At 40.9% G+C, this 26309-nt stretch overlaps 1 protein-coding gene across 1 annotated transcript in view; it reads left to right on the top strand.

Annotated features, from left to right (window-relative positions):
- Nucleotides 1-23580, top strand: part of gxylt2 (glucoside xylosyltransferase 2) — a 65241-nt gene extending 41661 nt beyond the window's left edge. The window contains exons 4-7 of the mRNA XM_080025657.1: nucleotides 12822-13073; nucleotides 14437-14560; nucleotides 16683-16855; nucleotides 22450-23580. Coding sequence (XP_079881783.1) covers nucleotides 12822-13073; nucleotides 14437-14560; nucleotides 16683-16855; nucleotides 22450-22626 — 726 coding nt within the window. The 3' untranslated portion in view covers nucleotides 22627-23580. The remainder of the gene's footprint in view (nucleotides 1-12821; nucleotides 13074-14436; nucleotides 14561-16682; nucleotides 16856-22449) is intronic.
- Nucleotides 23581-26309: the final 2729 nt, after the last annotated feature.

The following is a 26309-nucleotide window of genomic DNA, read 5'->3' as shown; positions in this document are numbered from 1 at the left end:
TTGACAGTTATGTCTCCAACTCAAATATGTACATATATTTCAGGATGTTGTGCATCCCTGGCAATAAAAACTTTGGATCTGGAATAAACTGTTTAAGAAATATAGCTTTCGGAAAAAAAGTTGTCTTGTCGCACAAATCACCCCACGTAGTCACCATCATCATCTTTCTGGCCATCTGAACTCTCATCAGTGGTGTCGTTAAGTGGAGTTGAGATGTCACTCTCTTCTGAGCTACTGTAGACAATCACTTTCTTTTGGTGACCAGCGTATACAGCCATGCCACTGGCACAACTCTCAGAAATGTACTTTGCACTAGTTGCTCCGTGCTTGTGGAACCAACTGCCACCTGACAAATGTGATTCCCCCTACATTTCTGCCTTTAAATCAAGGCTCAAAACCCATATGTACACCCTGGCTTTTCCTCCCCATTAACTATCTTACCTCTGCACTACTATCTGTGTTTATGTGGATGTATGGGCTTTACGTCTTTTATTTTGGTTATTGTTATTGTACCTTCATTGTTTACCTACTGAATGCACTATGTACAGCACTTTGGACAGTGCAAACTGTCATAAATGTGCTTTTCTAAATACATTTTACTTACTTACTTACTTATAACTCACCCAGGCCCTTGCGCACAAATCACCCCATCCCCAGAATTTTGGATAATAGGCATGATGCAGCAATTTAGGGTTGACATTGTGCTAACTATATAGACTCAAAGTGTAGCATACCAAAGCACTAAAACATGTGTCAAATGTTTTCAAACGTGTCTATAATTGTTCAGACACAATAATCAAAAAACCTTGATCATGGAAATTTTACTTTGAAAGGCAAAACACAGTTTTTTGAGCTTAAATGTGCTTATATCTTATTCCTTGTGTCTCCCTTCTTTACAGGATGAGTCAAATGGATGGCTCTTCTTAAATATGTGGTCACATTTCCAATTTCTTCCACGGTTTTCTAGAAACAAGGGGTTTTGCAACTTCCAAAATGCACAAATCACCCCACCTTCCCCTACTTAGATAAAGATGTTAAAATATATTAAAATATGTGTTTAAAAACGCACAAAAATGTTTAGAATGTTTTAAAAAATATGTTTACATTTGTAAAATAATTAAAATACTTTTTTTTGGGGGGGGGCTCCGCTGAAAATTGTTCTCTGAGGGGGGGCTCACTCTCTCAAACTTTGAAAACCCCTGCTCTATAGGGTTTAAGTCTGGAGATTGACTTGGCCAGTCTATAACCTTCCACTTCTGCCCCTAATTAACTCCTTTGTTGTGTTTTGGGTCATTATCTTGCTGCATGATGAAGGACCTTCCAATCAGTTTGGTTGCATCTTTCCTTAAATTGGCAGACAAAATGTTTCTGTAGACTTAGAGTTAATTTAGCTGTTGCCATCATGTTACATCATCAATGAAGATTAATGAGCCCGTCCCAGAAGAAGCCATGCAAGCCCAAGCCATGACATTGCCTCCACCGTGTTTCACAGATGAGCTTGTATGTTTGGGATCATGAGCAGATTCTTTCTTTCTCTAAACTTTAGCCTTTCCATCACTTTGGTAAAGGTGCATCTTGACAACAACACAGTAACACATGATGGCAACAGCTAAATGAACTCAGAAGTCTACAGGAACATTTTGTCTGCCAATTTAAAGAAAGGTGCAACCAAACTGATTGGAAGATCCTTCATCATGCAGCAAGATAATGATCCAAAAAAACTGCAAAAACAACAAAGGAGTTCATCAGGGGCAAGAACTGGAAGGTTTTAGACGGGCCAAGTCAATCTCCAGACTTAAACCCAATAGAGCATGCATGTTACCTGCTAAAAAGGAGACCGAAGGGAGTAACCCCCCAAAACAAACAGCAACTGAATGAGGCTGCGGTGAAAGCCTGGAAAAGCATCACAAAAGAAGAATGCAAAAGTTTGGTGATGTCAATGTGTCACAGGCTTGATGCGGTTATTGCAAGCTAAGTATTTGCGACAAAATATTACGGTTTATTCACTTTAATTTATTTAAAGTCTATCTGTTCCAATAATTTTGCTTGCCTAAAAATGTTGCCTTCCTTTTCAAAAAATGCTATCTTCTAAGTTGTGTATCGGATCCAGATGTTAATACCTGGAAATGAAAGCTGAAATGTTGAGCTATTGTCTCATATTCATCTTTTGGTTTCAAACCCAAATGTTTCCAGTCTACAGCAAAAATAAAGGAATTGGCCTCACCGTTCCAATACTATTGGAGGGGACTGTATATACAATGGAATGGTTTAGATCAAAGCATAGTCATGTGTTAGAATGGCCTAGTCAAAGTTCAGTCCTAAATACAATTGAGAATCTCTGGAAAGACTTGAAAATTGCTGTTCACAGACGCTCTCCATCCAATCTGATGCTGAATCTGAAGCTTGAGCTATTTTGCAAAGAAGAATGGGCAAAAATATCATACTCTAGATGTGCAAAGCTGGTTGAGACATACCCCAAAAGACTTGCAGCTGTAATTGCAGCGATAGATGGTTCTACAAAGTATTGATTCAGGCGGCTGAATACTTTTGCACACCACACTTTTAATTTTTTTTATTTATGATACATTTATTTAATTGACCTGTGTGGTTGTAACGTGACAACATGTGGTATGAATACTTTTTCAAGGCACTGTATTTGTAGACAAAGCTGTGGGCCCTGCTGCTGTAAACAACAACAGTGAAACAGTAACTTTTCAGGAAGCTTTCTAACTTCAAACAGTGTTCCAGGGATCACATTTTCTTGCGAGGGGAGTTTGTTTATTAAGATATGAGAATATACAGTACCTTAGAAAATGTACAGTACCTTAGAAAATGTTCACTTCTCTGACACGCCTAAAGTTACATAGTGCACCTTTAAACTCTGTTAAGAAACAAAGTCATTCATCGATTTCATTTCTACTTAGACAGCATTTTCCAACCCATTATTTCATTTCACTGCATTGTTTAATGAATAACTGCTGATTGCGTGCTTAGTGATGATTTCACACCTTTTCTGCAGCACTGACTGAAATAAGCAGTTCTCTAGAGACCCGATCCAGTAATATCATCAAGTGAAGGAGGCTGTGCTCGGCTATTGATTTTTCCTCTTCATTGAAATAACAGGCAGCTTAGTTAGCATGTAATGAACATATTGCTTATCAGACACATCCATAGGGGCTCTCTATTGCTGCAAGGCAAAAGGTGGACATATTGATTATATTAGTTATAGCTGTTAAGCACCTCATAGGAGTCTTTCTGCCTATGCAATAATCTGAATTATTTAAGGGTCATAATTCAGGTGTGTTGGCAGTTAATGCTGAAGAAACACAAATAGGCCTGTTTATAAAGTGGTGTGTTACATTCAAAAGCCCTGCTATCGAGTGCTTCACTATTCAGAATATGTACAGATTGAGAATTCTCTTCCTGCCTTGTTATTTATTCATCCATGTAAACTTTAGATTGTGTTAGAGACTACACTGGTTTAAGTACATTTCCTAGAAGGTTCGGGCGAGCGAGTGTGATGTAGTATGCAGTGCGCGCTGTATGTGTGTTTACCTTTACTGCTATGTGAAAACAACGAGAAGGGAAAAAAAAGACAAGACAGCCTCTTATGACAGGCGAACGAGCGGGGGAGGGGGGGGCGGACATGACGGCGATAGCGGCTGGCAGCCGTATACAGTATGGACCTTATGAGAGGTATCAGTGGCGTGCACAGACATTTTGGGGGGCAGGTGCTCAGTGCAAAATAAGGGCATTTTGTGCAGCATAACAACAAGTCAAAAGGCTACTTTTTCTGCAGGCAATTGGGAATCTCTGAGCCAAATAACACAATATTTCTATTGATGGATGACCTAATGGTTTTAAGGTTTAACTGTACATTTACAAAACCCCCATGGTCTAATGACTTCTAATAACCAAACACACATATAACAGTTTTTCTCACAAGAATTTTGCAAACTGGGTTGGGGACTCTGGACCTTCTAGGGGGGTCTGGGGGAATGCTCCCCCGGAAGAAAAATGTTACCTTTTTAAAGTTAAATTCATCAATCTGGTAAATCAATTGTGTCCTATGTGAGCTATTTAGTTCTATTTTCTGGACTAATTTGGAGACACCAAAAAGCAGAAAGAAAAATCCTTCTTTCTTTGAAGTCTTCTTTTTTTTATTAATTTGTTTGGCTCAATACAGGCCCCTGATCTTCATAGGCCTTTATTTAAAACATTTAAAAAATGTAACGCATGATAGGCCCAGATGCCCGGACGCCCCCACCCCAAATCAGGAGCCAGTCAATTTATATATATATATATATATATATATATATTAGTGGTGGGCCGTTATCGGCGTTAACGTGCTGCGTTAACGCAAGACTCTTATCGGCGATAAAAAAAATATCGCCGTTAATCTCTTATTCCACCTCCTGTTCGGCTCAGGGGAGATAATAATAGCCGGGGGCCGTTGTTGACACTTGAGGAGCCTTTATTCTCTCACACACCCGCCGCTCTCTCTCTCCATCACTTGCCCACGACACAATCGGGTATTGGAACGCAGGGTGGGTGTGTGTGGCCACCGGTCGCCACGTGACTATAAGTTTCCAAGTTTTAAACACTTCCATCTCTTCAACGTCACCGTACCCGAATCCTAAATATCCCCTTAGCAGACGCTATATTTCATCGGGGGGAAAACTTTGTTTTGCGCCACAGTTCGGCCGTAATGCTGCTGCACACACACACACACAGACACAGACACAGGCGCACACACACACGCTGCATGTCAGAGAGGGGCGCTACCAAAAAGACGAGAGGAGCGGTTGGAGCAGTTGGAGCGTTTAGAGACACATGCGTGCACATTTATTTACATAAAATCGCAATCGCAGTCATTTGTGCAGTTATGTAAAATGTTTCACTAAGGAAAATTACAGAAAAAGTAACGCACAGTGACTTTGATGAGTAACTTTAATCTGATTACTGGTTTGGAGATAGTAACGCGTTAGATTACTCGTTACTGAAAAAAGAGGTCCGATGCCGGTAACGCGTTACTAAGTAACATCTTGTTGAACATTATTTATTTTCATCACCAATTATCATAGTAGAACAGCTTCCTCAAGCAGATGAGCCCCTGGTCTGATGCGCCACCTGGCTTGAGAAACACGTTCTCAGAGACTTACTTTGAGTCATTATTTAGGGAGCACAGCAGCACACACATATTATGAATGAATTCAAATGAGCCATTTTAATCTAGATTAATCTAGATTAATTCCAAAATTAATCTAGATTAATCTAGATTAAAAAAATTAATCTATGCCCACCTCTAATATATATATATATACAGTATCTCACAAAAGTGAGTACACCCCTCACATTTCTTCAAATATTTCATTATATCTTTTCATGGGACAACACTGAATAAATGACACTTTGATACAATGTAAAGTAGCGTGTGTACAGCTTATATAACAGTGTAAATTTACTGTCCCCTCAAAATAACTCGACACACAGCCATTAATGTCTAAACTGCCGGTTACAAAAGTGAGTACACCCCTGAGTTAAAATGTCCAAATTGGGCCCAAAGTGTCAATATTTTGTGTGGCCACCATTATTTTCCAGCACTACCTTAACCCTCTAGGGCATGGAGTTCACCAGAGCTTCACAGGTTGCCACTGGAATCCTCTTCCACTCATTCATGACAACATCACGGAGCTGGTGGATACTGGAGACCTTGCGCTTCTCCATCTCCTGTTTTAAGAAGCCCCAAAGATGCTCAATAGGGTTTAGGTCTGGGGACATGCTTGGCCAGTCCATAACCTTTACCCTCAGCTTCTTTAGCAAGCCACTGGTCGTTAGGAGGTTTGTTTGGGGTCGTTATCATGTTGCAGTACTGCCCTGCGGCCCAGTTTATGAAGGGAGGGGATCATGCTCTGCTTCAGTATGTCACAGTACATGTTAGAATTCAATGAACTGTAGATCCCCAGTGCTGGCAGCACTCATGCAGCCCCAGACCATGACACTCCAACCACCATGCTTGACTATAGGCAATACACACTTGTCTTTGTACTCCTCACCTGGTTGCCGCTCCACACTCTTAACACCATCTGAACCAAATAAATGTATTTTGGTCTCATCAGACCACAGGACATGGTTGCAGTGATCCATGTCCGTAGTCTGCTTGTCTTCAGCAAACTGTTTGTGGGGTTTCTTGTGCATCATCTTTAGAATAGGTTTCCTTCTGGGATGACAGCCATGCAGACCAGTATGATGCAGAGTGCGGCGTATGGTCTGAGCACTGACATGTTGACCCCACACCCCTTCAAGCCCTTCAGCAATGCTGGCAGCACTCATACGTCTATTTTCCAAAGCCAACCTCTGTGTATGACGCTGAAAACGTGCACTCAACCTTCTTAAACTGGGCTGCAGGGCAGTATTGCAACATGATAACGACCCCAAACACACCTCCTAACGATCACTGCCTTGCTAAAGAAGCTGAGGGTAAAGGTGATGGACTGGCCAAGCATGTCTCCAGACCTAAACCCTATTGAGCATCTTTGGGGCTTCTTAAAACGGGAGATGGAGGAGCGCAAGGTCTCTAATATCGACCAGCTCCGTGATGTTGTCATGAATGAGTGGAAGAGGATTCCAGTGGGAACCTGTGAAGCTCTGGTGAACTCCATGCCCTAGAGGGTTAAGGTAGTGCTGGAAAATAATGGTGGCCACACAAAATATTGACACTTCGGGCCCAATTTGGACATTTTTTCTTAGGGGTGTACTCACTTTTGTTGCCTTCGGTTTAGACATTAATGGCTGTGTGTCGATTTATTTTGAGGCGACAGTAAATTTACACTGTTATATAAGCTGTACACTGACTACTTTACATTGTATCAAAGTGTCATGTCTTCAGTGTTGTCCCATGGAAAGATATAAAGAAAAATGTGAAGAAATGTGAGGGGTGTACTCACTTTTGTGAGATACTGTATATATATATATATATATATATTGATTTATTAATTTATTTTTCTTTCTTTCTTTCTTTCTTTCTTTCTTTCTTTCTTTCTTTCTTTCTTTCTTTCTTTCTTTCTTTCTTTCTTTCTTTCTTTCTTTCGGACAATTCCACCAATACACAATTTTCTCTTTCATATCTTCATAAATCTTACTTTGTGTTGTCCGAAGGGTGACGGAAGAAGCCAAAGGCCGTGTCTGAACTGCCATACTAACGTCCTACTCATACTCATTTTGACTTCAATTTGAGTATGTGACGGTTGGGTATGCGAGTTTGGGTATGTGAGAAATTCCCGGATGAGTACTAACTTCCGGGAAGATTTTGGGTATGAATCGATCGTATACTTTTCCTACTCAACCGCCCCACAATGCACTGGGTCCCAGGAAAATGAAATATTTTCGAGCAAGTTGCTAGGCAACAACATTGTTTGGGGTTCCGCGATCTGACAACTGTACGTGCAGTCATTCATACACTCTTACAATAGATAAGAGATGAAGATAAATACCTAACAACATTAGAGTCACTAAGTGAAATGAGTGTTGTGAGTCTGATAGTGGAGAGAGATCAGAACAGATCGCTGTCCCACACACCGCGGCTCGTCCAGCTCAACTCACAGACAGCTGAGTGCTGATGAGCCGGACAGAGAGCGTCGGAGGGATCCTCCGCCTCAAAACATCATTATTATAAAACAAGAGGTCTAAAACACAGATGATGAACACAGGACTGTAAAAATCTAGTTCAATATCTAACCTGTAGAGGGCGGTTATAAGCTTAACAGTGTCTAAACTGCCTGAATCTTATAAGAAGAAGAAGAAATTCTTCATTGCTTGAGTATACTTCAACTGAGAACGTTTTAGACGCAGCTCGCATACACAATCGATCTTTGAGTAGAGAGTATGCAGTATATAGATGGTGAGTATGTAGGATGTAGGACGCTAGTATGGCAGTTCAGACACGGCCAAAGGCTTATCAGGTCCCGCCCCCATTTTCATCAGATTCGGATTTAGATACACAGATACACAGTTATTGTTTCAGAAAATTATAAAAATAAAAAATAAAACAAACAATAAAAAAAATAAGAAAAAAACAAACAAACAGACGCGTGTTGAAAACATGCGGTCAATGGCATTTAGAGACCAACTTAGCAGTTCTCAGCTCAGTTCAGTTTGTCTGTGTCAATGCAAAGTGTGAAGTGGCCTTGTATGTGTCCTGTTCAATTTCTTATCTGGCAGTCTAAACACATCTGCAAAAGTATTCAAAAACATACAAGTCTGTCTGCTGGCCTCTATTATTCGTTACAATATTGTTATGATAGTGACATTCACATTGTGCTCAGCTTATTAGTCTGTAATTTTCAATTTTGAAACATAATTTGTTTTGAAATTGCGCAAACTGCAACTCCCTTTGACATCTTCATCAAGTTCATTCCACAGCTTAATACCCTTTACAGAAATCGAAAAGTGTGGTCCGTATATTTTTCTCAGTGAATTTTCCTTTTCTTCTTAAATCATGTGAAACTCTAGCCTGGAAATCCAGACCCTGATATCTTGAACGATAGAGGGTCTGGCCACGATCATTAGTAATTTCCAACTCAAGGGGCGGCTCCTACTCGTGCATTTCAAATGCCACTGCACGCAGTTGGATAGCACTACAACCAATCAGAGCGATGCACAAGGTGACGTAAGCCCCTTTCGTTTAGCGAACAGCTGTTAAACTGTTAAATTAAACGTTTGCCGTTGTCGGTCGGCAAAATAGAACATTCCACTTACTTGCTAATGAAAGATTTGAGTGCCGTCTTCCAAATCGTAAAGGGTCGAGGCCAAAGCAGTCTCAAACTCACACAACATATCCGCAGCCATATTTGATGTTTACTATCACGGCTTCGACGTCGCATGCACGTCACTGTCGTCATCCGGTTACGTCCTCCCCAGAGCACCATATAAAGGGCTCTGGCGCGCCCATATTAGATAGAACCAATTGAAACGTGAGCCCAGATTTCTGGTCTTCTTGATAAAGCTTCAACGGAGCGTGTCCAGACCAACACGCGCAGCAAATTTAATTTGCCAGCGCCTAGTGGCAGGTCTGGGAATGCCAGGCTAGTGAGACTCCTCTTTCGTCTAACATTACTTGTAAACTGTTAGGAAGGCTTTTTTTTGAAGCCTTGTAAATAATTTGAATTTGATATATATATATATATATATATATATATATATATATATATAAATATATATATATATATATATATATATATAAATACAGGGTTAGGAGTGAGAGTTATTTGGGGACGAGATCAGCAAATACATTTGGTCAAATAACTACAGGATGTCCCCCGCTCGGGATATTGAATTAACTTTTTTTGTATTAAATATAATCACAAAGACATATAGCCTATGTGATAAGGGCATATAGTTGTTTATACACCCAGTCCATTTTACCTGCTAAAAAAAACTTTTATTTGACTGAAATCACTTTTAATCCCCGGTAGCAGGATTGGAAATAATATTAATTTCAAAAGGAATCTAGTTGTAGTCTTGCCATATGAGACCCCCTGTCTTTTCAAAATCTCAGGTTGCGTTCCGAATTGCATACTTTCTACTGTAGAAAAAAGATTTAGGATGTCCCGATTCTTGTGGCCAGATTTAGGATGGTTAGAAGTACCCGGATGTCCTACTTCATGCGGCCAAGATTGTTAGTGTTGAAAAGTGCATCCTATTTGGGTGATTCTGACCCACAATCCAGTGCGCACGTGAAGTGACGTAACATCGACGAAGCCTCCATATGAAAACAAACGGGGATGCGACGGATATAAAAGCAAGAGGCAAGATCAAGGCGCAATGTTATGATGAAATAAGAGAGAAAAGTATGTCCCAATAGTATGCCTACTGCATCCTAACTAGATTCTTTTTATCGTCAGATGTAGTATGTAGAATAGAAAAAAGAAAGAGTATGCGATTCGGAACGCAATCTCAGTCTGTGACTGAAAACTAATGACTAATTGTCTTCAGGTGTGAGTTGATTGTCTTTAGATGTGAGAGGGTTTCAGTCTTTTCAAAGTCTTTTAAAAGTCCTCTAGTGTAAGCCCAGCATTAGGCTTTATCACCAGTCAGCAGTGTTGTAACTCCGGAACCTCTGTCCATCTGTGATGTATACTGTTGCTGGCAGTGGAACAAGTAACACTCTGTGACAGCATGTGTTAAGCAGTGGAGTTATCCATTACATACTCTGTCCTGAAACTTTGTTCTGGGAAGTCACTTTGGCTTTACTGAGATATAGTTTAAACTTGTAAAGCTTCTGAGTGTAGATGTCTGGCTGTTGCTGAAGAGTAAAAAGCCCAAATCTTATCTCTTAGCTGAACTCGTCCTGTAATGTGTCTGCCATGCAAGTTTCTTCTCCCACTGTAGAGGGGAGTCCATACAGACTTTTTCTGAAATCCTGGAACATGGGAAATGTGTTTAATGTTGAAGTACTCAACATTAGGGCCAGATCCACAAAGAATGGATTGTGGCCTACTAATATCTCCATGATTTGAGGATAAATAGCACCCGGAATGTGCCCCATTTTTAAAACTTTATTCACAAAATAATTTGTACTTACATGCAGGCACTTTGCAAGTTTGGCAGCTGATCCTATTTCCACCTTTTGTGTGTTTAAGTGAGTAAGCATATTTGCCAGTGTTCAAGGCGGCCCGTTTGCTTTTTCACACTGAGCTGTGGATGTATGGAAGTAAATCTGTCTCATCGGATTTGAAATTAAAAAGCCATTTAATTTCTAGCACTGAATATTTATGCATTGAAATAACGTATCTGAAAATTTGCCTCCGAATTAAACTCTTAACATTTTCTACAACAAATTTTCAACTTTATTTTTCAATGTTCAAAAATTCAGAATCCGTCCGTGGCTTCCTGGATTGTGTAACGTGTACAACATGTGACATAAAAAGGTTTTTGGACACACTACATTATTAAAACCACAAAATAAAAATCTGAACCAAAAAAAATAGCATAATATGGATCTTTAAGCTCCAAAATTCAATGTATAAAATTCAACAAATATATTTTTAACGTCCACAAATTCAACAGCAAAATTCAATGTATAAAATTCAGTGTTAACATCCACACACCCAAGGAAGATCAATCGATTAATTTGTTTGGATTTTTTTTTTTATTAAAATCCCGAAAATCGATTTTCCCTTTTAACTAGGGTAAATACGGAACTTGCTCTCACTGCGGTCAAGTGAGCCTCAAACTTACCGTAATAAAATGCGCAATAAATATCTAGATGCGGTTGGCTTACATGACCGCAGTTGTCTCTTGCTCCTCTGCTCCAGGCTCTCGTCCCCTCCCCTACTCGCTTTCCATCTCTGACACACCCACTAGTCAGGAAGTGTGATGCACTGTCAGCTGCTGCTGCACAGACACACCAACTACATAGCAGGTAACGTTAGCACTTAATTCTCACACAGTATCCCATACACAGGAAAGCATCCAAGTGGAAATACATTACAGATGCGGTGGTGATTTATATTGCCAAAGACATTGTGCCCTATACAGAAGGCTGGGTTCATTCACTGGAGGTGAAGTGTTTTCTTCAGGGATGCAAATACTTTTTTCCCCCCAAGAGGCACTCATGCACCTTTATTTATTTTACAAAAAGTGTCAGCAAGTTTTTCACTCAATTAATTAATTTATTTAGGAACTTTTTATTATTTATTTTTTACCATATATATATATATATGGTAAAAAATAAATAATAAAAAGTTCCTATATATATATATATATATATATATATATATATATATATATTGAGTTAAGTTAGAATCAATCGCCCAGGCCTAACTTCTGCTATCTCTTTTCTCTTCTCTGTTCCTCTATGGTTCTTCCACACACAGCCGCTCTCACTCCAATACATTACTACTCCTGCTCGCTCTCCTCGCTTGACCGCACACTCCCAATCTAGAATCTAGGATCTTCCTTGGGTCAGTGGATGTTAACACTGAATTCTTATACATTGATTTTTGCAGCTGAATTTGGCCTGTTGAATTAGTGGACGTTGAAAATATAGTTGTTGAATTTTATACATTGAATTTTGCAGCTTTAATTTGTATTTTTAATTTTTTTTTAATTTGACATTTGATTCTGAATTTGTGAACATTGGAAAATAAAGTTTAAAATTAGTTGTTGAAAATGTTAAGAGTTATATTCAGAGGCAAAATATTCAGATCTCATATTTCAAAATCAGAGACAGTTTTTATATCCATATAGATTCTTCATTAAGACAATGGGTGAGGATTTGATGGTGATCAATGTTCTATCATCTGCTTCACATCCACACATGCCGGCTGTTACACACAGATCACAGGTTTATATGGTTCAAATGTTTGTGATAAAGCAGCCCTTGTCGAAAAATCTAGAGCTCCTTCAGAACTGTTTTTTTTTTATTACAAAATATTATATAAGTACACAACCCACTCACCCACGCCTGGAGTTTTCCCCCATTATATAACTCAATATCAATTTAATATCATTGAAAGCTCACAAACTTTGAAGAGAGACAGAGAGAGAAAGAGAGAGTCATTTGTCAAGTTAGGGGGGCATCATTCTTCATCTCCTCTGATCTCCATTGTGTCTGTCTGTCTGTCTGTCTGTACTAGACACCCGGCTCTGAGTGGGTTTCGTGCTTATTATCAGACGTAATTATCGGCTGAAATTCCATCATCGAATCCATAACAATAATTGATTTTCCTATTGACGTGGTGCAATCATGCCCATTGTACTTGTCTCTATGAAAGATCACGGTCCTTAATATTCTAATGATGAGGATTGTGTCCTCCTAGGTTATCCTGAAAGACGTAGACTCGTTGCTGTACGTAGACACTGACGTGCTGTTCCTGCGGCCCATGGACGACATCTGGAGTCTGCTGAAGTCTTTTAACAGCACCCAGCTGGCAGCGATGGCCCCCGAGCACGAGGTCCCAAAGATTGGGTGGTACAGCCGCTTCGCACGCCACCCATTCTACGGCTTGACGGGGGTCAACTCTGGTGTCATGCTGATGAATCTCACTAGGATACGCAGCACGGTGTTCAAGGTCAGAACAGAGCCATATTAACTCACTCACACACTAACATTTCAAACTCGATACCAATACTCCAAACCAATACCAAAACTTGATACTCAAAACCATTTTTGATACCGTGCGCACGCAGGGGGAAAGGGGGTGTTTAGAACGTAGTGCAAAATTGAACTACACCTGTGACATATTTTTGTTGCTGATGAAGTGGAGTTGGTAGGGTAGGTCGCCTCTGTATCTGTCTATTTGCTGTGTGCTGTGAAGTTGTGTGTCAACTCGACAAGGCGAAGACAGCACTGTAGGTATCGATACTTTTGAAAGTGAGTATCTAATCTCGGGCTGGGCGAAATGACCTAAATCTCATATCCCGATATAGGTCATTTAATTTAACGAAACATTTGACGATATAGCATATTTTCTGTAAATTCAATTAATGAATATTTCATATAAATGACACATGGAAAGGCCTCTCTCTTATAACATTTTGAACATTTTCAAGCATGCAAAAAAATAGAAAATGCTCACTTTAATTCATGACCAACCAATTAAATAATGTAGGCCTAATTACAACCATAGTATGTTAGTCTGCATTAGCGCACTGTTCTCTTCACCCTTGTAATTCATTGTATCTTTTCTAAAATATCATAATTTCCAATTCAGTGCATATAGCCCGAAATCTAGATGCCCCGCACCCGAGAACAGCATAGGCTACACAAAAATAATTTGAACTTCCTTTTTTATCTAAAACCAAACTATAAAACATATATAATACAAATTAGTGTTTGGTAGGAAGTATTTGTACAACTTAGGCTAAATGAAACTTGTTGTTGTGAATGTTTTGTGATTGTTCCTCCATGGCTTAAAGTCAAAGTTGACTTTCATTGCTCACGTTTCGCCAGTTAAATGCTTTTAATGTAACGCTAACCTGTAGGAAATGTTCAGTTTGAATGAACAGTAACTTAACTGCGAGCTTCATGTATAGTTTGTCATAAAGAGTGAGATTTGCCACATAACGAAATAAAACAAATATTGCAGTAAATAAAACAACAGACGTTTCTGTTTCGTCAGAACTACCATGCTGCCATCAGTAGTGGGCACTGATTTCTCTTTTGCAAACTGTGCCCACTCAAGTGCTTTGAGTGGGCCGTGATTGAGGCGCTTTGATTATCACACTAGCATCATAACACAGACCCCCCTGCCCTCAAATCTCAATTCAGCAGCTCCAGCTTTTATCACTGCCAGCAAATTGCAAATGGGAGTTGTAATGTTAATGTGCTCCTCCTTTTAAGATGTGTTCTTGGGAAAAGAATATTAAGGGGGAAAAAAGAAAATAGGCTGCTATTGAGCTGTTTGCAAGTGAAAATGTTGTTGTTATTTGCAGAACAGTATAATCCCCACTGGCCTTTCATGGGAGGATCTTCTACATCCGCTCTATCAGAAGTACAAGAACCACATCACTTGGGGAGACCAGGACCTGCTCAACATTATTTTCCACTTCAACCCAGGTACAGTCCATTTAACCGGTGTGCTTATATCATCATTATCACACTGAAAACACATGATGTACTGTTATGTAAATGAATATAATAATCATAATATAATAATCATGTATATTTGTTTATGTAGCCAGAAGTCATTGTGAATCTAAATACAAGTAATCGAATTGATAAAGAGTTCTGACCCATGTCATTGTGAAGGTTGTTATGGATTGAGATACTAAGACTGCGTCAGAGTATGTATGTTTTGACTAAGGTGGCACCAGAGAATGATGTTTGTATGATAATGATTTCTATATACGGCTGAAGAGGCTGCATCTCTCTCTTCAGTCAGTTTCTGCTCTTTCAGAGAACGTAGACGCTGATTCTTGTTTGCAAACAATAAAGATCTAATTAAGGGAATTCGAACATTGTGTCATCTGGTATTTAATTGCCAACTCTCATCTGAACTAGACGAGCTGATTGTCAGTGCCACGACACAGAGAGAGGCTTTAAAATGCTATCCCGAGGTCCACACATTTTTTTTCCTAGTCTATACACGTGTAACCGTTTGGTAAATCATAACCGTTTAGGAAAAATCAATAAACGAAAACCGTTTATTTTTTATTTTTTTTATAAGTTTGGAAAATTATAATTTTTTCAAGGAGTGGTTGGCGATGTGAGCTACTGTAGGCTACTAAAGCAGATAACACAACACATTATTGTGTTTGGTTACAATATTTATTCATTGAACTATTTAACTACTCCACCTTCAGTTTCACTTTCCTTTTCATCTCCGTCTCAAACAGCTGGTCTGATCAGCTGGTCGGCTCGCGAGCCGACAACGGCCCCGACAGCGGCAGTCAGTCTAATGACAGATGATCACTATGATCACTTCGAAGTCAAAAAGCAAAATTATGAAATAATGGCCTCTCTGCCTATCTGTCTTTCTCACTGCACACTGTCACTCCAACAGCATCGGCAAAAAAAATGCCCCCCCCCACCCCCCATATCAAATGGTTAAACGTGTACACAAAACATTTGCAGCCGTGTAACCGTTTAGAAATGTTTGTAAACGTTCACACCCCTAGTCTGCACACTTTCACTAGGGCAGATTCACACTATCAACATGGCATCAATAGTGTCTTATTTCACTGTGTATAAACCAGTCTACATTATGAAACTGCATCAGTGAACACATGAGGCTGTGGCTGTAGGCAACAGCAGGCTTCAGCAGCCCACAGAGTTCCAGCTGCAGCTGACAGATGTGGGCATACATTGCTCCGAGCGCCAACAATAGCAACAAGAGCGAAATCGCTGGTGTTTGCCTGAAAACACAAGCCAACGAAGTGTTCATTTGACATGGTACAGCTCTGAGCTCTCTGCTGTCGATTGCCTCGTTTCCAGCAAGCAGAGCAGCTTGGTTCTGTGTGGCTCAGTTCGCTTATTTTGACGTTTCCATTGCCAAAAGTTGGGTAGGGTCCCAAAATAAGCGAGCTGAGCAGCTCGAGCCACTCCTATTTTTGATATTCCTCCGTTAGGGTACCGGCCGCCGGAAAGGGTGCCGAAAAGGTGGAGCTACACACTGCTGTCCATTGATTGGTCGAAAGAATAATTTTTGCATTAAACCGCCGTGTGTAGTCACCTCTGCAGGACCAGGCAGGACTTGGAGTGAAGAGAGTCTTGTATTTAGCAAACAATGTCGGCGCAGCACTCTGCTTATTGTGTGGTGTTTTTCTCTTCATTAAATCAATCAGTGGGCTACACTATGTCCCCCTGCTACGATGTTGCCATAGTGACGTAGCTGCCGCAGCCAGCGCTGTTTGCTCACTGTCTCTGTCGGCTCGCCGCGAGCCGTCTCTGTGAATTTACCGGCGTAAATACGCTCACAACACGGGGGGAATAAATAAAGAAGCGGCTGGTTTGACCAAGCAAAAACGAGAGACCACTGGCTTGACTGCAGTCGTTCCACGACCCGATACTTAACACCCATATTCTGGCGGCAGCTATCGCCGTCCAGCCTAAACCCTGCCTATCTAAAGGATAGGATCATAAACCCCGCCTACCTAAAGGATGGGTCATAAACCCCGCCTACATTAAGAATAGGGTCATAATCGTGTGTGTGTGTGTGTGTGTGTGTTTGTTCCCCTAGAGTGTCTCTTCATCTTTCCCTGCCAGTGGAACTACAGGCCAGATCACTGCATGTACGGGAGCAACTGTAAAGGGGCTGAAGAGGAGGGAGTGTCCATCCTCCATGGCAACCGCGGAGTGTACCATGACGACAAGCAGCCAGCATTCAAAGTAATCTATGATGCAATATGTGATGTAAGTATAATGGAATGGACATAATATGGTATCGATGCTTAGCGCCCTCTGTTGAAGGTATATCATTTGTTTTAAAGGGTAACTAAACCCCCTAGTTAGGGCTGCTTTGCATTTCAACTTGGGCACTGCTCAAGTTGAAATGCAAAAAGGGCATCAACTTGGGCAGTGCCTGCCAGTGTTACCATGTCAGATTTTTTTACAAACAACTTCGGGCTTGTTTATAAAGTGCATTTAATTATTTGGGCTTACTATGTTGTATATTATTGGCATGCTTTTAGTTTGACATTGAATTGTTGCACAGTGTTTGCATGGTAAACTCATGCTGTTTGATGATATAATGTTTCTTTACTTTGTTAGAGGTAAAAAGAGAAATATTGCAAGTTCCATTTTTGGAATGGTTAAAATCATAATACCTGATCAGTTCTGTTTTTGAAGATGATGGGCATCATGTAAAGTATAATGAGCTGGTATTGATTTATTACACAACATGTGTAGCCTATATCCATTTTACACAGCATAGCCTATAATACAGTTAATCTTGTCCATCACTACAATTGGCATAGAAACATATTGGAACTTTTATTTTTTTTATTGAAAATCATACTATCTAAAACATATCGTAAAAATCAAATTACCTTTTATATTTAGTAGCCTATAAGTATTTGTACAACTTAGGCTAAATTAAATAGGTTGTTGTCAATGTTTTGGGAGTAGTTGTTCCACCACAGCTTATTCAGACTTCACTGTGGACTCATTCCAAAAGCGCCCATTTGAGATGCTGCTCAATGCAGGACAATGCAACGCCATTTGGCTGCCTGTAGCTTTAGCGGGCTAGCTAGCGCTAGCTGGGACCTTTATTTACAGTCCATGGCTAGGTCTCATATGGTGCTTTTCCATCGCACAGTAGCTCGACTCGACTCAGCTCAACTCGGTTTAGGTTGCAGACACGGTCGTTTTTCACTGCAAATAGTACCTCATGAACGTGGGCGGGGTCGTCATACAAAGGGGCAGAAAGCCGACTCTTGTCCATTGTTTTCTTCCAGAGCCAAGTAGCAAAGCAGAAATTACGAGCAGTTTGCTGCCAAAAATACGGATGGAAAATGTTTAGGGAATTACCCCCCTATCTGTTTGCCAAAAGAAGTAGAAGAATATTGTGACGGGCCATTAAAAGGGAGGATTGGTGTCCCGATGTGTGACTCTGCCACTCAGTCAGCTGTAGGGATGCATCACGTACAAATCATTTATGCCTGCTGCCATCAGTCTGGTCAATGACCACATGTAAATATGTGATCTGTTTGTGTTATTTGTTGTCTTATATGTTATATGTTTGCCATCTTTCTCTACTGCTGGCTGTACAACAAATTGCCCCTCGGGGATAATAAAGATACCTTGAACCTTGAACCTATGCACGTAAACACGGGCATCACAAAGTTTACTATTAAGTGCTTGTTTCAGGATACGTGTTTTCAAATGCAAGCTACAGTGCCCTCCAAAAGTATTGGAACCATAGGGCCAATTCCTTTGTTTTTGCTGTAGACTGGAAACATCTGGATCTGATACACAACAGAGAAGATAGCATTATTTGAAAAGCAACACCACATTTTTAGGTGAGCATAAATATTGTAACAGATAGACTTAAAATATTAAAGTGAATAAGACTTAATATTTTGTTGCAAATCCTTCGCTCGCAATAACTGCATCAAGCCTGTAACCGATTGACATCACCAAACTTTTGCATTCTTCTTTTGTGATGCTTTTCCAGGCTTTCACCGCAGCCTCTTTCAGTTGCTGTTTGTTTTGGGGGGTTACTCTCTTCAGTCTCCTCCATTCTGCTATCATGTGAAGGAAAGGCTAAAGTTTGGAGAAATAAATTATCTGCTCATGAGCCCAAACATACAAGCTCATCTGTGAAACACGGTGGAGGCAATGTCATGGCTTTGTCTTGCTTGGCTTCTTCTCGGATGGGCATTGATGATGTAACACATGATGGCAATATCAAAATGAACTCAGAAGTCTACAGAAACATTTTGTCTGCCAATGTAAAGAAAGATGCAACCAAACTGATTGGAAGATCCTTCATCTTGCAGCAAGATAATGACCCAAAACACACTGCAAAAACAACAAAGGAGTTATTCAGGGGCAAGAAATGGAAGGTTTTAGACGGGCCAAGTCAATCTCCAGACTTAAACCCTATAGAGCAGGCATTTTACCTGCTAAAGGGGAGCCTGAAGAGAGTAACCCCCCAAAACAAACAGCAACTGACAGAGGCTGCGGTGAATCAATCCCCTTTTTCGGGGGTCATCCCTATGTTCCCCGGGTCCTATGTTCCTAGTTTTTCCCAAAAGGGGTCCTATGTTCCCTGGTCACAATACATACCGGTTCTTTTAAATTAGTACATTAAGTCATTAAGTCATAAACCATATGACACTGTTTGTATTTTATACAGCAAAAAGCTACGTGTAGGCCTACATCAGGGGTGTCCAAACTACGGCCCACGGGCCAACTGCGGCCCACTTTTGATTGGCCCGCGGTACATTTAAAATAATGTAATATTTAACTTTTAAATTTTTTTAATTTAAATTTTTTGCTTGACTTTATTGCATTTCTTAGTTAACCCACTAGTGCAGGGTGTCAAACCTGATTGATTGATGTATTTTAAATGACCCTATCGCGATCATCGAATACAAATTGGCACGTAATGTGTTTCTTTTTGCCGCCACCACCGGCAAACTCGCTGGTGTTCGCTTCTCTCGCTCTTTCCTCTTTGCCTCACTCACTGTATCCCATTACAGAGACCGCATCCTTGGAAGGACGCGGTCTACGCGGTCTATGAAGGCTATAGCCTGTGAAGGCCGATTCGAAGGCCGATCGAGCGTTGTTAAACGAGACGGTCTCCGCAGGTCTCCGTTTACGAGCGTTTCCGGTTTGCGTAACAAGCCGTTACCTTGCGTGACGACTCGCCGCTCCTGTGCTGCCTTAGCAACCCTGATTGCTGCCAACGGAAATTGCCTTGTCAACGGAGGAAAAAAGAAAAAGAAGTTGCCTACCAGACGAAAAGAAAAAAAAAGAACTAGAAAAAAAGAAAGGAAGGAAGATAAAAGTTAAGAAGATGGAGCAACACGTTGCTGTTTTGTTATTTTTTATTTTATTTTGGAAAAAAAACGCAATGAATCTTGGGATATGTTGGGCCGCGAAGAATCCATCTGTTGCAGCCTTCAAAACCGTGAAACGAAGGCTGCATTTCTCAGCCGCATATGAAGGAGCCTTGTCACTACACGATCTGAGGAGCCTGCACGATATGAGGACCGCAGGCGCAGAACGGCCGCCATCTTGGAAAGCCCGCAGTCGCCTAGGCAACGCACGTCAGCGTCCTCACCCCCGCCCCCTCCTAAAGTTCCCCGTGAGCACAAACACACTCACACAAATTCCGTGGGTCAGCGCCCCCGTAACTGAATTTAATTCCAACACGTAATCAGTAGCATGATTAATTGTTCTATCTTCATAACAAACTAAATTTAATGAAAATCGGTTCAGAATTGAGCGAGTTACAGTCTGTTTTTAGTGCAGTCCGGCCGGCACGCGCTAGAAAACAGCTTTACGACAGCTACCGCTTTTGTCCAAAGGGGCCGCCAACTGACAAGTTACTCGTAGTGGCTTTAACAGAAGATGGAAAAAGACAAATTTGTTCCGATTAAAATAGTGCTGGATCCATTGTATGGGAGTGGTGAAGGATGTGGAATAATCAATAAAATGCGCAAACTCTTTGCCATGTGCAAGTTTCAAATACAATTCGAGATATAGTTTTAGCCTATATCGCCCGGCCCTATTTCATATGGATAAAAAATTGTTATTTTTGCCAAGTGGCCCGGCCCTTCGTAGATTTTTCAGTGAAAAATGTTTGGACACCCCTGGCCTACATAAAGATACAAGTGGGATAAAAAAGTTTTTAAAACAATGGTGTATCTCGCCATACTAACAATAGCTGCATTCTATTTAGGCATGACAGCCTGTTCTTTTCCTGTTATGGCACATCAACATATCAAATTCAGCCATGAACTTGGTCTACCAAGGTTGTGTATTGTGGAGGAGAAAATACACAACCCTGTGATTACACCTTTTTTAACCAGTCAGGTAAAAAGCTGAATATAAATTCCAGCTCTGTGCTTCCTTATAAAGTCTGACACATATAGCCTAGCTTAGCAAAAAGACTGGAGACAAGGGAGATCATTCTAGCCTAACCCTATCAAAAACCAACACGATACTGAACAACTGAAAAGCTGTCAATAATAAGCCTTTCATCTGCAAAGAAGCATATTTTTTCCAAAGATTTTTGGACTGTTCCTATAGATACTTCAACGCAGAAAAGAGCAGCTTTTAGCTTTTTTTATTTTTATTTTTATTTTATTTTTGCATTTAACAATCTGGGTCAGTTTTTAAATGTAGAATTAGTTTTTTTCTCCGGGGGCAGAGACGGTTTCCCCCTGCTCTGCTGAGATAAGCCTCTTAAAGACGAGCCGGGTCATAATTTATGATTAATACAGAGCACCCCCAACCCCAACCCACCCAACACATGCTGATGAAATTTGTGAATACCACTTAGTACACTGTGATGTGTTCAAAGGGAAATTGCTTTGGGATCAGAGCTGACACAGGAGAATGACCACGTTTACACGCACACCAATACTCTGATGTTAACCTGGTTAAGATCATATTCTGACTAAGACATGTCATGTAAACAGCGGTTTGTGCTCGCCTTAATCAGAGTAAGGTCATATTTGGGGATTAGCCGTAGACTACGCTTACATGCACAGCATATTCTGATTAAGGTCCATACTTCAGTTAAGACAATATTCCAAATAAGGTGTTTACATGTTCAGCAGCTACGGGGGTATTCCTGTTTACATGTCAATCAGCATATTCTGAATATTCTGTGGTAGAAACGTCATGATGTCTGACGTCAGCAAAACACAGTCCGGTAAAACTTCTCGTCCTATCCAAGGAAAATGAACATTCTTTATGTCATTATCGTTGTCCTGCATTGTTTTGTCAGCCAAAAATGACACAGCTTCTTTCAAGGAGCCTTGTTTGGAATATTGTCTTAACTGGCATTTGGACCCTAATCAGAATATGCTGTGCATGTACAGTAAACGTAGTCAATGTCGCTTTAAGACAACTGGACTATTCCGATCTTAATCACATTATTGTGGCATGTTAACACCTAAATCGAACTAAATAATCCCACCAGAGTATGCCCTGCATTTTCCGGCAGGTTGCAACGCATGCCATGGTTTACTCCTGTTAAACCTAAGTGTGTAAACCATGGTGTTAACCTCCTTTGAGCTGACAAAACAACGATGCATGACAACGATAATGATATAAAGAGTGTTCATTTTCCTTGGATGGGACGGGAATTATTCTCAATAAAGAACACGCTGACACAATGCAGCTTCTACCAAGTCACTGCTTCATTCAGAATTTGCTGATGGACTTGTAAACAGGACTAGCTGCTGCATATGGAAACACCTTATATGGATTATTGTCTTAACCTGAGCATGGACCTTAATCAGAATATTTGTGTTTCTTGTTTCCTGCAGTACCCCTTTGAGGACAACATGTTCCAGTCGCTGTTCTACCCCATCCAGACCAAGTTCCTGGACACGGTCAACACGCTGTGTGGTCGCATTCCTCAAGTCTTCCTCAAGCAGATAGAAAAGACCATGAAGAAGGTTTTTGAGGACAAAGTAGTCCGGCACATCAGGCCCCACAAATAACTATCGCGGAAAGTGACTGCAGTTTTATCTGCTGAAACCAAGAACCGCCTTCTTGCTGTGGAAAGATTGTCGCACCAGCATCTCCCAGGCTGAACCGTCGGCTCTGTTCCTGGAATGGACTTATGAACATTACCATCCTGTAGTGATGGGATGGGTAAAAATAATGTAATACAGAGAAGCAAACAGTGCTAGTCTGTGATGCCTAAGGATAGGCATTGCCTTGTTGCCGTCTGAAACTTTACACCCCCGCTGTTCTGTTTGGTGATCAAATGTGTGAAAGTGTGGGAATGCTACAGTGAAAAACAGAAGACATGCAAAAAAAAAAATGTTTTGTTAAGAATTATGAAAGTATCAGCTCTTCATCTCAAGTGTAGGCTTAAAGCTGCGTTTAAGGCATTTTTATGTGTCAGTATGTAACTTTTTTATTTTGCTTTGTGGATATGATATTTACACTAAAGTGAAAGGCAACTTTGGACTTTTTGGACTAGAAAAGGTTTTACTACTTGAAGTACCGGTAGTACAGCCATAAACCACTCCTCCGAAATCATGTGAATGTTTTACCAGCAAATAACTCCGCGAATAGTGGCCAGTTGGCAGCCTGTTGTGCACTTGCCAAATGCCACTGACAGTATTAAAATACAGCACAGCAGAGGAAGTGTGGACTTTTGACGTTACACACAGAATGTTAAGAAATGCACTTTTAGAATGATATCAGTGTTGAATGGTTGTGTGTACACCACATGGCCACGCTAGAAGCTACACAGACCATGAGAATTGAAGGTAGCAGCATTACTTTCAATGTGGCATAATGATCTAAATATATTCAGATTCAGATTTTATTTGTCGCATACACAAATGCACAGTGAAATGTACACAGTCGGCTCCATGCTAAATATACGCATAAACAAACATAACAAAACAGTTAATACATTCAATATGTCAGAGGGTTATTGCACAAAGTCTAAAGAGCGGGGGGGGGGGGGGGGTTGGGGTACTTAAATAAATATATATATATGTATATAAATATATATATAAGTGCAGTCGCTCAAAGTGCTTTAATCAGTGCCATTTAGATACCTGATAGCTTGGGGGTAGATATATATATATATATATATATATATATATATATATATATATATATATATATATCATTTAAACTGAAAATGGCTGTATAGTCGACATGTGTTTCTAAATAAATCAATGCAATGCAATGGGTGTCCTTTACATATTTGTGCTATGGGGATTGACATAAAACAAAGCAATACCAATGGATGAAATGCATTCTTCTCAGGAGATGTATGAAAATGACGCAGTGAGGTAAGCCATGTTTAAGGTATCCTCTGTGGATGCCTGACCTATGGGCAACTCTTTCATCTCAACACTAAAAAATGGTGTTATCATTAGAATCTACATAGGGGAGAGTGGGATGAGTTGTGCCAGTGGGGAAGTTGTGCCACCCCTTGTTTCTAGAAAACCATAGAAGAAATTGGAAATTTGACCACATATTTAAAGGGGACATATGCTAAATCTCGGTTTTAAAGGTGTATTTCCAAGGTCTACTAGAAAAGGTTTTCATGGTTTATTGTTCAAAAAACCCAATAGTTTTCTACCATTTCCTATTTCTTCATCGCCTTTTCCAGCCTTCTCTGCCCTCTATCTCAAAAGGTTGGTTTTGACATCTTACCCCCCTTCGCAAAAATACTAGTCTGCTCTGACTGGTCAGATCTACATGGGCGTGCATGCACCGCCCTGCTCATTTAATCTATACCTACCTACATGGGCATGGCACACGCCCAGCTGTCAGTTTTGTTTACTTTTGGCCAATGCAGCATGGAGACCAATGTAAACATGTTTAGCTTCATTTCTACCACAAATATCGGCACACTAACCAGTTCTAAACTAAAAGATGTACAACTGAACCTGTTCAGACAGGAGTCTGAGCTGAAAACTGTGAAAATGGCATCAAGATTTCTGATTTCCCTGACATTATCCTCAGGTAAATACTGTTTAATTATGTCACAGTCAATAACATAATTTGAGCTAAGTATTTATGCATAAACTCTCATAACTGCTGTTATGAAGTCCCGACTGAAAGAACTTTGAGAGGCCACGCCCCGCACACCGTAACTCCGATTGACTTGAAATTTCTCACACAGCTGTATGATAGGGTGCTCTACAAAAAAGCCTCTGGGACCATAAAAATTCTTTAGGGAATATTTCCCGATAATTAGCAAAAACTGAAAAACATGGTAGCTTATCGAGATTAACCCATAGGGGGCGCCACAAATGCACCCTGACTCCGATAGACTTCAAATTTCTTACACATGTACAGCTCATGGTGCTCTACAATATAGCCTCTCGGACCATAGGGGTCAGCCATGATTTTTTTTTTTCGCCGCCATTGCCCAAAACGTTTACGCAGGGGCGGGGCTTATTAACAAATTGGCCATAACTCCTTAACCATAGGTCCTATCATCATCAAACTTTCTGGGTATGTGCAGAAGTCATGTGGTAGCATGTCCCTCGAAGCTTATCGCGATTAACCCATAGGGGGCGCCACAAAAGTCACCCGACTCCGATTGACTTGAAATTGATTACACTTGTACAGCTCATGGTGCTCTACAATATAGCCTCCCGGACAGTTTTTTTAATTTCCGCTAGGGGCCGCTGTTATTAAGCCCCGACTGAAGAAAGTTTAAGAGGCCACGCCCCGCACACCGGAGGTTCGTAGAAGCTTTCGGGCCCGGCCGACGGGCGGGGCGCCGCCGACGCGGGGATTGGCGGCCTGCGCAGGGCGGCCCGTACTTTCAAAATCTCCGCGGGATTTCTAGTTATTACTCTCCACCATACTTATTCTTCTTACTTCTGCCGCAAATTTCGAGCTGCTACTCCTCCCACACCGTTTCACTTAGAAACGCAAAAATTTCACAGAACGTCCGTCCCTACCCCGAATGGTGTGCTATTATACAGTTTTTTGAATTTCCGCTAGGGGGAGCTGTTATTAAGCCCCGACTGAAGAAAGTTTGAGAGGCCACGCCCCTCACACCGTAACTCCGATTGACTTGAAATTTCTCACACAGGTGTATGTTAGGGTGCTCTACAAAAAAGCCTCTGGGAGCATATAAGTCCGCCAGGGAATATTTCCCGCTAATTAGCATAAACTGAAAAACAGGGTGTTATCCCCTTTACCACGTTAGACTCCTCCCCTTTACAACATTAGGCTCCTCCCCTTTACACCATTAGGCTCCTCCCCTTTACCACATTAGGCTCCTCCCATTTACCACAATAGGCGCCTCCCCTTTACCGCATTATGCTCCTCCCCTTTACCACGTTAGACTCCTCCCCTTTACATCATTAGGCTCCTCCCATTTATCCCGTTAGACTCCCCCCCTTTACCACGTTAGGCTCCTCCCCTTTACCCCGTTAGGCTCCTCCCATTTACCCCGTTAGACTCCTCCCCTTACCCCGTTAGGCTCCTCCCCTTTACCACGTTAGGCCCCTCCCCGTTACAGCATTAGACTCCTCCCCTTTACCGTGTTAGGCTCCTCCCCTTTACCACGTTAGGCTCCTCCCATTCACCGCGTTAGACTCCTCCCCTTCACCACGTTAGGCTCCTCCCCTTTACATCATTTGACTCCTCCCCTTTACCAATTTAGGCCCCTCCTCTTTACATCATTGGGCCC

This window comes from Ammodytes marinus, assembly GCF_949987685.1.
Source record: "Ammodytes marinus genome assembly, chromosome: 4".
In the NCBI taxonomy this organism is placed as follows: Eukaryota; Metazoa; Chordata; class Actinopteri; order Uranoscopiformes; family Ammodytidae; genus Ammodytes; species Ammodytes marinus.
Note: the sequence above shows the minus strand (reverse complement) of the source record. Positions and strands in the feature narration are given on the sequence as shown.